The following is a 16,691-nucleotide window of genomic DNA, read 5'->3' as shown; positions in this document are numbered from 1 at the left end:
TTATCATTTTACTTTGTTGAAATAGAGAGACGCACAAAAGAGTTTAAATTTATATTTACTTTATCGAATGAGTCAATTATGAATTGAATAGGGTTTAACTTGATTTAAAAATTATTTGATTTGTGTTTGATTTGATTTGAATCGACACCATAATTAATAAGTGTTTAAAATATTTTTTGTCAAAATAAATATATATCATTTTATTATATTATAATTTTAAGATCGAATCATCAACATTTATTAAAAAAGTACTATTCAATCATTAGTTACACAATCTTTAATTTATTTTATTTTTTGATTTAGAAAAATAAATTTTTAATATCTGAAATAATTCTAATATATTTAATTTTTCACAAACCTTTAAAATCACTTTTCTCCTAAAATAAACCTAATCATTTTTCTTTTTCAACATTCTTTTTTCTCTCCCTTGGAAACACAGAGACAATCTGTCTTTTTCGTCCAATATATCTTACTGTCCACGTACCTCTTTTTCATTGAATTTTGTTATTGATTGGTTTCTTAACACTTTCAAAAATCGAATATCTACGTCACTTATCGCCCTTTGGCATGCACTAGTCACAAAAAGCGATTAGTAGTAGTGGTTATTGTGAAAGATGTGATTTAGGCATTTTTTAGAATTTTAGAAGTTTTAAGAAATTAATGATTTTACGTTTTTAAAATAAAATAAAAACAATATATTCATTAAATGATAAATTACTTTGTCGTACATTGAATGTTTAACCTCAAAATGTAAAAAATAAAACCTTTTTTTAAAGAAAGATGAAATATATTTTTGTATTAAACTTTTTTAAATATTTGTTTTTGTATTATTTTTTCCTTAATGCTGCATCTTATTTATTATAGGGCCGTAAAATTGATTTACAAGTTAATTTCTACTAAAATGTTATCATTAATATCTTCCAATTAACATTATTAATATTTAACAATTAATATGTGATATTATTATACAATAATATTTTGTATGATAAGAGAAAGAAAGATAAATTATCTGATTTTGAAATTTTAAATATAATATTAATCAAAATCTATTTCAACTAAAGTGATATGTCATTCTACCATAAACATATATAAATATTTTAAAAATCACACACATATATATATATGTATATATAAATTCAAAACAACATTTTTTTTTACAAACAGCAAAAAAGCAAAGCTAAGGGAGATGTGTTCTGCTCAAGGCAACCATATCAGAGCCAAGGATTGATTGAACTTCTCTCGTGGGATGGATGAGGATCAGGAGATCAACCTCTGTATGACGGCTGAGTCGAGCCACAGCGTCGGCCAGCCTGCTGGCATCACGCTGAACGTGAGTGAAGGTAAGCCTCCATTGACGATTCACGTAGCTGCGGATTCGTCTAATCACGGTAGTCTCATGCGACTGGGGTGCGCCGTTAAGCTGGCGGATAGCTTCGAGGTTGTCGAGTTCCACCTCTATGTGGCGAATGCCATGGTTCCACGCGACCACCAGACCATCAAAGACCACCCAAAGCTCAGCTTGGTAGGCGGAGCAACGGCCAATGTTCCTGGTAAAACCCGCGATCCATTCCCCACGGCTGTCTCGGACAACACCGCCTCCGGTCGCCTTCATCGTGTTAAAACACAGAGACCCATCAGTGTTGAGTTTGTACGTACCTGTTGGAGGGAGTTTCAGAAGCCTTTTTTGCGTTGGTGAGTGGTGTTCTTGGCCACCTGTTGGCTGGCTTTAATGGTGACCGCCCAAGCTCTAACAGATTGGACAATGGCTATTGAAGAGCAAATTTGCCCATTAAAGATAAAACAGTTTCGTTGCTTCCAGAAACGCCAAAGGAGGATCCCTAATACATGTCTCCACATGAAGTCAACACCATTGAGAGAGGATTGCTTAGCCAAATTAGCAGAAAGCCAGTCCTTGAGGGGGGTGGTGAAGAAGCCAACGGAAGCATGATTTGGAACTAGGATTTCTCAGATCGCTCGGGTCTGGTGACACTCCCTCAAAACATGGATAATAGATTCATCTTCCAGTCCACAAACCGGGCACCGAGGATCAGCCGAAAGGCCTCGTCTGTGACGTTCGACAATGGTCATAATCCTGTTTCGTAAAACAAGCCACAAAAAAATGTCAAACTCTCTGAGGGCCATCAAAACTCCAGGCGATAATCCAATCCTCACTACCAGAATCCAGGGTTTCATATCGCGGTCGCGGTAGCGTTTTCGGTTTTTTCGGATTTACCGTGATTGCGGCCGTCGCGGGCATTATTGAGGCCGTCGCAGAGGCTATTGAGACCGTCGCGGGTAACTCGGACGGCGACGAATCCGCTATATCACGGCCGAAATCACGGTGACGGACCGTTTTTTAAACCCAGCCAGAATCCCACTTATCATGCTGGAGCAAGTCGAAAGCTGATTTAACCGAACAAACTCCAAAGTGATCCCACCTCCAATTGGGAACGTCATCACCCATTGAATCACAAGGCAGAGGGATGTTACTAATATGCTGCACAAGATCATCGCTGCTAAGGAATTGCCTAAGCTTGGCAAAATTCCAGGTACCTTCCATCGTGACCATGTCTCTAACAACCGAATGAGGGTGACGAATCTGATCGATGTTAACATAGTGAGCTAAGGGCCACCTACCCGGAATCCAGGAGTCAAGCCAGGACCTGGTACTGCGAACCTTACCCAAAGACCAACTTATGTTTTCGCGGATACAAGGCCAAACACGAGCGAGCGATTTCCAGATAAAAGAACCCTTTTTTGCATCGATGTTCATTGGAACGGTCTCTTCAACTTTTTACTTAGCTTTTAAAATTTGGACCCAAAGATAATCCGGTCTCATTAGCATATTGAATCCAAGCTTCACAAGAAAAGTTTCATTTTGCAAGCGAAGAAGTTGGATGCCAAGGCCTCCATGAATGGTCTGCTGACAATACTTTTCCCACTTGACCAGAGACGCTTTTGGATTATCCATCGTTCCTCCCCAAATAAAGCACCTTGCTATCTTGTCAATTTGATCACACACACAGTTTGCATAAAATGATTTGGGATCGCAAGAAGAGTTGACCGAGCAAGTGTCACCCTCCCGGCCATCGGAAGTTTTGTTGCCTTCCAACCACTTAGCTTCTTACGAACTTTATCCACTATAAACTCAAACGTGCTTTTCGCGACTCTCTAGTGAAAGAGAGGTAAACCAAGATATTTTCCGAGGTCCATGGAACATTAGAATCCAAGAGAGAAAACGATGTTTTGAGCCATATCATCACTAGTGTTGCAGAAAAGAAGAGTCGCGTATTATTGGAGTTTTCTTTGTGGCCAAAAAATCTACTGAATTGGTCCAAAAGATCAAATTAAATCATCAACAAAAAAAAAAAATGAGAGTGAGGGGGCTATTTTGAGGTAGAAATATCGGTTCCCAAAGCCCCATATCCACATCATACTTGATGATATGGCCCAACTGTTGTTGTGGAAATCGGATTATTTCTCACACGAACGTAGTTTTAAAATTGACCTAAAATGTCAAGATCAAAACCACCAAAGGTTACATAGGGAATAAACCGTCAAACTATTGAATATTAAAATACAATGGGAAAATCGAATAAAAACAATAAAGGAGATAACACACCAAATTTACGAGGTTCGATGAGAATATCGTCTACTCCTCGGGCACCACACTGGATGATAACTTCACTATTAACAAATATTACAACAAATGGAATTCTTTAGAATTCCCAAAGTGAGATAATGAAGAAAACAAGAGGAAGAGAGAACTTGTTTTGGGATGATTTCTAATGAAATACTTAGGTCTATTTATAGTTGAGTTTTAAGGACTAAACTTATAAATAACCTAATATTTTAGAGATCAAAGATGAAAAATAAGTTGGTCACCAACCAAGATGAATTTTTCAATAAGTTGGCCACCAACCAAGATGAAATTTCCAACTTGTCAAACTTAATTTCAAGCCAAAACATAACAAATCTCCACCTTGGCTTGAAATTACCAAGCCTACTCAACTTTTTCAACTCCCCACATTTTATGAAGCTCTTTTAATGTAGTGCCTCTAATTGCGCTCACAAGCGCCATACACCCGAAGGTGCTCAAACTTTCAGGATGTTAATCAAGTTCAAACAATGATTGAACTTGATTATTGTTACCACATTGGTCATCATATCTGCAGGATTTTTTGATGTTGTAATTTTCTGAAGTAGAATCTTTCCTTCTTCAAAGATCTCCAACACAAAGTGATACGTCACGTCGATATGCTTAGTCCTTGAATGGTAGACTTATTTTCGATACGCGAATAGCGCTTTGACTGTCACAATAGAGACTAATGTGACTTTGAACAACTCCCAAGTCTTCCATCAAACCGTTAAGCCAAATTGCTTCTTCACAGCTTCTGAAACTGCCATGTATTCTGCCTCTGTAGTAGACAAAGCCACCGTAGATTGCAAAGTAGACTTCCAACTTACTGGGCTTTAGCAAGAGCAAACAAATACCCAGTAGTTGATCGACGCTTATCCAAATCACCAGCATAGTCAGAATCAACATATTCAACCACACACTGACCAAGTGCTTCATCCTGTTCAAAAACAAAACAACATCCACGGTTTGTTGGAGTTGCCGTAGAATCCATTTCACAGCTTGTCAATGTCCTTCTCTAGGATCATGCATGTACTTGCTCATAACTCCAACTGCTTGTGAAATGTCAGGACGCGTACACACCATTGCATACATCAAGCTCCCAACTGCAGTAGCATATGGAACTTTTTCCATATACTCTCGTTCTTCGTTAGTTTTAGGAGATAATTGAGAACTAAGTTTCAAATGAGAAGCCAGTGGGATACTTACATGTTTGGTATTTTCATTCATGCCAAAACATTGTAATACCTTTCTCAGATACTGCTTCTGTGTCAAACAAAGCTCTTCTGGTTGAGTCATATAGATCTCCTCTTCTAAATCACCGTGCAAGAAAAGTCTTTACATCAAGTTGAGCTAGCTCCAAATTCAACTGTGCTACCAAGGCCAACAATATTCTAATGGAGGAAATGCTTCACAACAGGGGAAAATACTTCATTGTAATAGATTCCCTCCTTTTGAGCATAGCCTTTAGCTACCAACTGTGCCTTGTAGCGAACATCTTTCTTGCTATGAGATCCATCTTTCTTTACAAATACCCACTTGCATCCAATTGCTCTTTTACCTTTCGGTAATTGTGCCAGTTTCCAAGTGTTGTTCTTTTGGAGAGATTGCATTTCTTCATCCATGGTACTTTTCCAGTTATCACTTTCCAAGCTTTGTATTACTTCTTGGTAAGTGATAATGATATCATTATCAACAACTGGAAGAGCATAGGCCACCATATCAACAAATCGAGCAGGTCTACGAATTTCTCTCCTTGGCCTTGTAACTGCAAGTGGTTCTGGTGTCTCCAATGGTTTTGGGTTTGAACCTCTTCATCTTCTGATTCTTCTATTGGAATTGAAGAATCAACTGCATCAACTTCTGGATCATCGTCTGCTGAAACTCCACCTGTTTTGGAGTATGCTCCACCTGCAGCGGAGTACTATTTATCTGGATAGCTTCATTTGTTACCTTCTTTACTAGGGCAGATTCATCAAAGGTAACATCTCTGCTACAAATTATCTTTTTGGTGTCTAAACACCAAAGGCGGAATACATTCACTTTATGAGTGATTCCCATAAAGAGAGTCTTTTTTGCTCTCGGATCAAGCTTGGATTCCTTCACATGATAATAAGCAGTGGATCCAAATACATGTAAGAAATCATAATCAGTAGCAGGTTTTCCAGACCATACCTCCAATGGTGTTTTTCCTCCTATAGCTGACGATGGCAGACGATTGATGAGATGGTCAGCATATGTCACAGCCTCTGCCCAAAATGCCTTACTTAACCCAACATTAGACAACATACATCGAACCTTCTCCAATAGTTTTCTATTCATACGCTCTGCCACCTCATTCTGTTGTGGTGTATTTCTAACAGTGAAGTGCCGAACAATACCATACTCATGGCAAACGTCAAAGAATGTGTCACTTTTATATTCCCCTCCATTATCCATCCTAAGACGTTTGATCTTTCTACCAGTCTGGTTCTCGATCATATTTTTCCATTTCAGAAAAATTCGAAGCACTTCATCTTTAGACTTCATCGGATACACCCAAACTCTTCTAGAAAAGTCATCTACAACAGTCACAAAATAATGGTTTTCTCCCAAAGACGATGTCTTTGAAGGACCCCATACATCTGAGTGAATATAATCCACAATACCTTTTGTATTATGTATAGTGGTGCCAAACTTCACTCTCTTATGCTTTCCCAGAACACAATGCTCGGAAAAATTCAATTTGCAAGCCTTTGCACCTTTCAAAAATCCTTTCTTTGCCAGAATTTGCATGGATTTCTCTCTAGCATGTCCCAACCGCATATGCCACAACTGGGTTGCGTCCAAATCATCACCTCCGGAAGCTGCTGCAACTGCTCCAATAATTGTACTACCTTGGTAGTAATACAAATTATTTTTCCTGTTGCCCTTCATCATCACAAGTGCGCTATATGTGACTTTTAAAACTCCATCTCTCATAGTGACTATTGAGCCTTTGGATTCCAAGGCTCCCAACGAGATGAGATTTTTCTTCAAACTGGGCACGTATCGGACATCCGTCAGAACTCTGGTTGATCCATCTTGATTCTTCAATCGAATTGAACATATCCCAACAGTTTTACAAGCATTGTCATTGCCCATATAAACAATTCTTATATTTAGTTCTACTAAATCGGAGAACCACTCCCGCTTAGGGGACATATGATAGGTGCAACCCGAATCTAATATCCATTCATCTGAATGAAATGTTGTTGATGAAGCAACCAATGATATGTCAGAGTCATTTGCATCATGCTCTGCAACACATGCATCTAGAGCAGTTTTTCCTTTCTTCTTCAACTTCGGACAATCTTTCTTCCAATGGCCTTTCTCATGACAAAAGGCACATTTATTTTTTCCCAGTTTGGACTTCGACTTTGATCTCCCTCTCCACTTTGGCTTTTGACTTTTCGAAAGACCTCTTGCCACTATGGCCTCCGCTGATTTGAACTTGCTCTCCTTCTTGGTTTTCTTCCTGAGCTCATAACTATACAAAGCAACAGTTACACTTTAAGGGTAACATTATCCTTACCACGAAGTAACGTTGTCTCAAGGTACTCAATTTATCTGGAAGAGATGACAACAACATCAAGGCCAAATCTTCATCTTTGAAGGTTTTATTCATGCCCAATAAGTCTGCCACTAGCTCTTGAACGCAATGATGTGTTCATTCATACTGGTACCTAGTTAATAATCAAATATGAACAATCTTTCTTCATGTGGAGACGATTCTGAGAGCTTTTCTTTAGGAATTTTTTCTCCAATGGTTCCACATCTTACTTACAGAAGTCTCGTTCTTGTAGCCATACTTCTTCTCCCTAGAAAGACAAGATCGAATTGTACTGCACGCCAAACGATTGATTGTTCCCCATTCTTTCTCCTCCATATATTTGGGCTTTTCTTCCTCAATGGCGATGTCTAGACCTTGTTGGAATAAAGCGTCTAACACCTCGCCTTGCCATATGCCAAAATGATCGGATCCATCGAACAACTCCACCGAGAAATTTGCATTTGACATCACCCTCCTCACCAGTCTAGATGAAGAGCTTGATGTCTCAACTGATCAGTATTTTGGCATTTTAATTCTAACAAACAATATTCAATATTACGAACTATAACTTTTCAGCAACGGAACCACCAGGATAACCTCAATTGAAGTTCTGATACCAATTATTGGGGAAATCGGGTTATTTCCCACACGAACAATAGTTTCAAAATTGACCTAAAATGTCAAGATCAAAACCACCAAAGGTTGCACAACGGATAAACCCGTCAAACTATTGAATATTGAAATACAATGGAAAAACCGAATAAAAAACAATAAAGGAGAGAACACACCAAATTTACGAGGTTCGACGAGAATATCGTCTACTCCTCGGGTACCACACCGGATGATAACTTCACTATCAACAAATATTACAACAAATTGAATTCTTTAGAATTCCCAAGGCGAGAGAATCATTCTCTTCATGTTTCCTCTTTTAAATTTAGCCGGATCTTATGTTTCTGTCTATATGCAGAGATTCTTTCGCAGGGATTATTATGCAGGGATTAATTCCCGTTACAGACGCACATATGATTTTAATGACTGCATATGAATACTGTTTACCTATGTATTTATGTATTTATTTATACATGCATTGCATTTTATCTAAATTTTTAATTTTCTGACTGCCGGAGGTCTTCCACGGAAGCTACTCTCAACCTGGCGTTGGGGGTAGCCTACTACCCTACCTCCCCCTTACCCCATACATATGGGAATTGGGTTTTGTTGTTGTTGTTGTTGTTGTTGTCCCAAGGCGAGAGAATGAAGAAAATAAGAGGAAGAGAGAACTTGTTTTGGGATGATTTATAATGAAATACTTAGGCCTATTTATAGTTGAGTTTTAATGACTAAACTTATAAATAACCTAATATTTTAGAGATCAAAGATAAAAAATAAGTTGGCCACCTACCAAAGAATTTCCCAATAAATTAGCCACCAACCAAGATGAATTTTTCAATAAGTTGGCCACCAACCAAAGAATTTTCCAATAAATTGGCCACCAACCAAGAGATGAGTTTTTCAATAAATTGACCACCAACCAAGATGAAATTTCTAACTTGCCAAACTTAATTTCAAGCCAAAACATAATAACTGTTTCATATATTGAATAAAAAGATACAGGGATAAAGGACATCCCTGATGAATTCCTCTTGAAGGAGTGAATTCCTCTGAAAGAGAATCGTTCCATAGAATTTGCATTGATGAAGATGAGACATAATTCATGATAATACAAATTATGTTCTACGGACATCCAAAATCCATAAGTGAATCGGCAAAAAAGTCCCATCCGACATGATCATAGACTTTCTCAAAGTCTACCTTAATAGCCATCCAACATTTGCCCTTTTTCCTTTTTTATCGAGTGGATTAGGCCATGGCTAAACTTCCAACATTTTAATTTTATCAAAGCAACAAATAGCCTCAAAGCCTCATAAATTTTTGCCGAAACAACGAGATAAAAAGCAAATGAGTTGCTTCCAAGAAGAAAATAATGTACATAAAGTCGGGTCAAATTTCAGCCCGGCCCGGCATGTCGCTATCAATCCGTACATTAACAACTTCGGCTAAATAACAGAGCAGTCTTTTTTACGCGGATTCCGTTTTATATAACTTATAAAGCACCAAACATTTTTCTAATAAATCAAAAGCCTAATTTTCTCTGATTTGATCGAGTGACGATTCGTCTTACTCTTCTCCGTTTCTTCCTGTTTTCCTCTATTTATCCGTACGTTTTCTATGTTCTTTTATCATTGATCCGGTCGCTAGTTTAACTACGATGATGATGCTTTATCAATGGTTATGTTTTGTTACGATGGAGTTTAGTAAAACGTTGGCAACAAACAGAGAAAAGAGTCTGCCCATTTTTTTTGTTTTGTTTTGGATGTCATGTTTAAGTGGCTTTAGCAGTGTGATTTGGTTAAAGGAAAACATAAATGTGTTTTCTTTGGTTTCTGTTCTTTTTTTTTTTTATGCGAGATTAATTTACTTGGTTGTTTAGAACATAGACGCAAAGAGTATATTTTTTGTTTGTTTTATTCTTCTTTAGGTTTTACTATTGGCGAATATTATGTTTAGATTTTGAGTGACGGAACTTAATTTTGAGTGAGGGTTTTTGGTACCTTATTTGCCAAGGAATCATTCATCAACGACTTGAATAGTTTTCCTTTTGCTAGGATTTGTTTGGTAGCAATAATGGAAGGTGGAAATAATGAACATTCTAAGTCTAATGTTCTTAGTTATAGATGAACTATTTTAGATTTTTTTAAATTGTTATCTTTCTTGCCATACCAAGTCTAAGCCGTAGTCAATTAGTGCATTTTAATAAAATGATTACTTTGGTTCATATGCCAACTCCAATGAAACTTTAGACGTGCTTAAATATTTCATCTTTGTTCTAGATTTCATTGTTTGATTGAGATGTAGCATCTGGTTATTTCAGTTAAAGCTCAGCTAATTGAATGTATACGTACTGGATTGCTTTTTGACTTAGCATCATTGATTGGATTTTACTAATTGCAATCAACTTCTACTCTTGACAAGTACCTTTGTTTTTTTAGTTAATCTTGCAACCTCAATTGCTGAAAAGGTTATATAATAGGAGATAAGTGAAGGAGAAGGAAATTAGTGATTGCCGAGTTGGAAATTTTCCTTTAATCTTTGGTGATGGTTAAAAACGAAAGAGTTCGCAAGGCCTTTAATGCTACAAGAGCTTTAAGCCTTCCTGATGAAGAGGTGAAATTGGTGCTTAAACGGCTCCTGAAATTGTTTGATTACAACTGGGAACCAATCGAGGCAGAAGACTACAGGGCACTTATCGATGCATATTTCGAGCTCAAGGAAGATAAAGTATTTTACGTGTTTTTTTCCCCCTTTTTTTTGGTGCAATGTTCTATTCCATTACTTAGCTGTTTATACATTTTGTGGTCATAACATACTTTTCCTGCTTCGTTGGTCAAGCAGTGACATGATAGACGACAATGTTGGTTTTCTAACCGTTAAACGTTTTTAAGGGTAAAGATGACAGGGAAAATGCCGTTGTGGAGCATGGTGAGTCTAGCCGATTACCTAAACAGCTACGCTTGCAAGATCCGGAAGATCAGGCTGTTGAGTCTAGCAGATTGCCTAAACGTTTATGCTTGCAAGATCCGGAAGATCAGGCTTCATCTACAAAGAGCAGTGCGGGCCAAGTTCTATGTCCTAAAGAGAACAAAAAGCCTATTTTAAGCCTTCATCAAGGGGTTACTTTTTCTAACAATAAAGATTCCAGTTCTTCTGGTTGTTCGAATTCATGTAAAAAAATTCAGCAGCAACCTGTTATTTGTGAGAAGAAAAGTTCCTTTCAAATCATTTCAGACGTAACTAAGGGCACGGAAAATGTGAAAATTTCATTGGTAGATGCAACTGGCAAGAACGAACTGCCAAAGTTTACGTACATGCGAGATAACGTAATATATCAAGATGGTTATGTGCATATCTCATTGGCTCGGATCGCAGATGAGGATTGCTGTTCAGGCTGTTCAGGAGACTGTCTTTCAGTACCGATACCATGTGCCTGTGCTCAGGAAACTAGTGGGGAGTTTGCTTACACAGCAGAGGGTCAACTAAGAGAAGGATTTCTAAATGCCTGTATGTCCATGAAACTGGAGCCTAAAGAGCACCACTTTGTTTATTGTCTGGATTGTCCTTTAGAGAGGTCGAAGAATGACTATAAGCCTGAAAAATGCAAGGGTCACTTGGTCAGGAAATTCATTAAAGAATGCTGGAGAAAAGTGGATGTAACATGCAGTGCGGAAATCGGGTTGTACAGAGAGGTATTACATGCAAGTTGCAGGTAAAATTCAGCAGGCTCCTGTTATAGTTTGTTAAACAGCAATTTGCTTCTTCCCTAAATGGAAATGTTTTCATTATGCATTCATTTGTTATTTATGTTTCATATGTTGAAATGCAACTTCACAAAAATGGCTTCAATTTAGCTTTTAGAGGCTGCCCTTCATACATGCCATTAATGTCTTTCATTGGCCTCAAGTAATGGTGCATTAGTGTTGACACTGAAAAGCTATTCCCTGATTTGCACTTTAGGTGTTCTGGACTCGCGAAGGAAAAGGTTGGGGTGTTAAGACACTCCGGGACTTGCCAAAAGGAACCTTTATTTGTGAATATGTTGGGGAGATCTTGACCAACACCGAGTTGTACGAACGGAACTCTAAAGGTAGTGGCAATGAGAGACATACATATCCTGTTACACTCGATGCGGACTGGGGATCAGAGAAAATTTTAAAGGATGAAGAAGCACTTTGTCTGGATGCTACCTTATGCGGTAACGTTGCCAGGTTTATTAATCATAGGTAATTCTTTTTACCTGAAATAAAATATACGTTCTTAAGCATTATGGCAATCTTGGCCTTGTTTCATTTCTTCTTGTACGTCAGAAGAAGAAAAAAATATGATCAAAGACTCTGGGAAAAAACATGTTTAGTAAATTAGTGTGAACATGGCATTATTGTTCGGATCGGTTACATTATTATTATGTAGCAATGATCTTGCAGGTTGCTATGTGAGAAACATATCCAAAAGACCTAAAAATGTTCTTTATTACATAGCTGGTGTTAGGGTATGTTAAATCGATATCGTCCTCGAAAATTGAATTTTTTTGGCTTCAAATAATACACTATTGCTTTGTTGTTGCTTCATGCTCTTTCTTCTCTCTGCTCGGTCCTTGAACATGAGACATGAGATTCCGGGCTCGTTGAACCAAGCCAAGCAAACCACCAGACCAAGAATGATATATTGCTGTAAATTAAACATATGTTTAAATTATCCTGAAACACCAATGTTTAATGTTGCACCTTCGTGTACAACTTTCTAACATTTTGCAGGATGTCGGGGTTCCTTTTTATATGTCTTTTATTTTTTATCTTATTCTTAACAGTGTAGTAAATCACTGCCAACAGTCCGGTTTGATGTTTAACATTTAACATTTCAGATGCTTTGATGCAAACTTGATTGACATTCCAGTTGAAGTGGAGACCCCTGATCGCCATTATTATCATGTATGAATCAAAGCAGTAACAAATTTTCTGTCAAGGCTATAATAAAAAAACAGAGGATTGTTGTTTACCTGCATTTGAAGTGCCGAGTTATTTATATATTTTCTTTGTGTTTCTATGAACAGCTTGCCCTTTTTACTACTAGAGAGGTTAGAGCTTCAGAAGAGCTAACTTGGGTAAGTTGAAGTCTATCTTAGCTCGGCTCTTTCATTTTCCGAACGTGTCTGTGTCATATACATATTTAGACACTAGAATAAGGATAAGATATTTCAAAGACCCTCCAAATGCATTTGCAGGATATGTTCCCTACTAATGCATGGAAAAGTTCAGAAAAGAAGAAGAAGAATATACCTGTAGTGAATACACATATAAACATCTTATACTCGTTAGGAGTTTAGAACTTTGATGAATATATGTTTATTTCCTTTTTGTTAAGCATTTACATAAATGTTGGATGGCATTTCAGACTCTCCAAATGCATTAAAGTCTTTATTTTGCTTTAAAGTATCATGCCTGATACTCACGTCAGTCATATGATTGATGTCATATATGGATACGGATATTGAAATACGATTGATCTAATGCATGAAAATGTTTAGAAAGAAAAAACTGAATATATTCATTGAATACATGCAAGCATCTCATAATCACACCCAAATTCGAGCCATGTAACTTGATTATAAATTTAGAACTTTGATGAAGATATATTTATTTTCTTTTTCTTTATTATTAATTATTGACATAAATGCAGGATTATGGTATAGACTTTAATGATCATGAGCACCCAATTAAGGCATTCAAATGTAGCTGTGGAAGTAAGTTTTGTCGAGACCGAAACGTTCGGGTTAGACTGTAAGTTTTCTGTCCATCAAATCATACTCATGGATTTTACACGAGAATCTGTCTTCAATGGCAAATTACAGCTATTGGGTTGTGTGTTTCAAATGGTATACACAGTTTGTTAAGACCAAGAAAGATTGTTTCTAAAATTTCATCTCAAACTTGAGGCATTTTACCTTTCCATTGTTAAATATCATTTGGAATTAGAGATTGTTAAATGTTTATATGAAAAATCACTCTTTAATTGAATTTAGGTATGATTGTTTATAATCTTACATTTATAACATGCAAGAATAATGGAAAGTCACCCTGAAATTTTAAAAGTTTTAATCGAGTTGTCAGACTATTGAACATTGTTTTATTTCTCATTTTGTTAACTTTTTCATTAGATATCAATTGATGATGGTACTTGTCACTAGTTGGGTCGACATGTGATGCGTGATTATATGTCTGTATGCTATTTTATTATTCTTTTTTCATAAGTAAATACAAGTAAAAATAAATAATAATTTATGTTACAAGTAAAATAGTTTTTAAATTAAAATATTTAATTTATCTCATTTATAATTTATATTTCAATAATATGGTTGTCCTTTGTTCTCATATGTAATGAGGTAAGGGGAGGTAAGATAGTAGGCTGCCCTCAACACTAGGTTGAGAGCAGCTTCCGTATGAGACCTCCAAATTATGAAATTCCCTCCATGGGACTCGATCCCACGACGTCAAGATTAAGAACCTTGTGCTCTACCAACTGAGTTGAATGATCATTTTTATTCCAATAATATATTTTCTTTAATCCCACTTTTGACAAAATTTTCTTATCTGAAAATAAAAACAATTACATTTTATTGGTTTAAAAATATATAAAAGATTTAATTAGTATACTTTTTATCCTATTTAAATTGTCGTATTTGCACCTAAAACAATTTCAATTTGAACAAAATTAAACTCGCCAAAATGATCAGAAGTGAAAGCAAGAGGATGGCAAAAATTAAGTGAAAACTGTTAATTGTCGGCAGAATCTTTTTTCAAATTGCTTACGAACCAAAGGAATAAAAAAAACAAAGTCTGTCGTGCGATTTGAAATAATTAATACAAGTTGTTCAAAAATGACTAAATAATTAATAAAAGTTCCAAGGTATATATATATGCATCAGTGTAGTTGTCTTCTTCACAAGCTTTTATCTGAGGGAATCATGGCGGAAATGGAAACTTCACCGAGAAAAGAAGAAGTTGACGATGTAGCTAAAGCGGTAAAGGCCTTGGAGGACACAAAAGCCGGCATCCAAGGGCTCGTCGACACCGGCATAGTTAAACTTCCTCCATTCTTTTTCATGTCACCGGATGTTCTCAACGATCATCCAACGTTGAAGGATCCATATTTACATAGTGATTTCCAGGTTCCCGTCATAGATCTAAAAGATGTCTTAGATCCTGTTCAGCACAAAGAAATCGTGGAAAAGATGAGATCAGCGTCGGAGGAATGGGGATTCTTCCAAGTGATTAACCATGGAATCCCACAACATGTGTTGAAGGAAGCCGTCGACGGTGTCAGGAGATTCCACGAACAGCCCAGGAAGGTGAAGACGACATATTACGGTCGGACCGGCGTGGTTAGGTATTACACTAACTATGCGCTTAAGTCTAAAGGTGTGAGCTGGATAGACACTTTGGCTTGTGTGATGGCTCCGAATCCCACGCCGGAGAAGTATCCCTCCGCTTGCAGGTAAACACATGAGAAAAAGTTCGTTTTGATTAAAATACTTTTACACATAATTCATGAGAAAAAGTTGAGTTTGTTGGTAGCGAGCGGTTCAAATTTTGTTCATTTATACAGAAAATTAAGGTCGATGAGGGGTGATTGTTAAGATGTTCTATTTTAGTCGAATTGAGAGATGTTTATAATGATCTTTAACATGTTAGTTATAAGGTTTTTATATTTACTAATAATCTATTGTGCTTAATAGTAAAACTTCGTTATAATGAATCTCTCAAAATTTTATTTAAGTATTGTATTTGATTCACAAGTATTAACAGTTTTTAGTGTATTCAACTTGACGGAGGTTAAGAGATTTCCAGTGACCAATGTGTGGGTATAACACACATGACTTTGTGGTAGTAATTTTACATATCAACATGAAATATGTAGGGATATATTCATGGAGTATTCAAAGCATGTTGAAAGCTTAGGGGAAGTTATTTTGGGGTTGCTGTCGGAGGCCCTGTGTTTGGACCCCGAGCACCTCAAAGACATAGGGTGCTCGGAAGGGTACGCCTTTCATTGTCAATATTATCCGGCTTGCCCCGAACCCGACCGGACCTTAGGAGTGATGCGACACCGTGATCCCGACTTCTTCACCATCCTTGTACAAAATGAAATCCAAGGGCTTCAAGTTCTTCATCGAGATCACTGGATTGATATCTCTCCCATGAAAGGAGCCGTCATAGTTAATATCGGCGATCTCTTACAGGTAACAGAAAAAACCCTCACCTGCATGCGTCTTCCAAATGTATTGTTCTAATGATTTGAAATGCAGCTCATCTCCAATGACAAGTTCAAAAGCGTGGATCACAGAGTTTTGGCGACAAGTGCAGGACCCAGAGTATCATTGGCATGCTTGTTCACCACAGATTTACAGCCATCGGACAAGGTTTATGCACCCATAGAACAATTGTTATCCCCACATAATCCGCCTTTATACAAGGGAACCACCATTCCCAATTATCTCAAAACTTACGTCTCCAAACCAGGCAATGGACTCTCTCTTCTCAAGTTGTGATTCTGCTATCATGGACCGGATTAACCCACTCCTGTTTTATAAATAAAAATGTTAAGCACACATCTCTAGTATGTATGTTTATTATTAATCGCCCTCTACAAAAAGTTTATATCCCAAACTAAAAGGGTAAACCGTCCACAGCCTTTCATATCCCAATTTAACTATCAACAAGAGTTATCACTAAAATTAGGTGAAAACTGATTAAACTAGGAATTATCTGCAGAATATTTTGCAAATTGCATACGAACCAAAGAAATCAAATTAATATCTTATGTCCCATTCATACAAGTTGTTCTAATGACTTGATGACGAAAATACAA

The 16,691-nt window shown here is 37.0% G+C and overlaps 1 protein-coding gene and 1 pseudogene across 1 annotated transcript; both read left to right on the top strand.

Moving 5' to 3' along the window:
• Positions 1–10,274: 10,274 nt before the first annotated feature.
• On the top strand, positions 10,275–13,636 carry LOC120162654 (annotated as a pseudogene).
• Positions 13,637–14,780: 1,144 nt separating this feature from the next.
• On the top strand, positions 14,781–16,459 carry LOC120162652 (1-aminocyclopropane-1-carboxylate oxidase homolog 1-like). The gene is made up of 3 exons (XM_039172763.1): positions 14,781–15,317; positions 15,741–16,062; positions 16,129–16,459. The coding sequence occupies exons 1-3, from the start codon at positions 14,788–14,790 to the stop codon at positions 16,369–16,371; spliced, it is 1,095 nt and encodes a 364-aa protein (XP_039028694.1). The 5' UTR covers positions 14,781–14,787; the 3' UTR covers positions 16,372–16,459.
• The last annotated feature ends 232 nt before the right edge of the window (positions 16,460–16,691 follow it).

This window comes from Hibiscus syriacus, unplaced genomic scaffold, assembly GCF_006381635.1.
Source record: "Hibiscus syriacus cultivar Baekdansim isolate YM2019G1 unplaced genomic scaffold, ASM638163v2 tig00111403_pilon, whole genome shotgun sequence".
Taxonomy (NCBI): domain Eukaryota; kingdom Viridiplantae; phylum Streptophyta; class Magnoliopsida; order Malvales; family Malvaceae; genus Hibiscus; species Hibiscus syriacus.
This window is presented reverse-complemented; position numbering and strand designations above follow the sequence as displayed.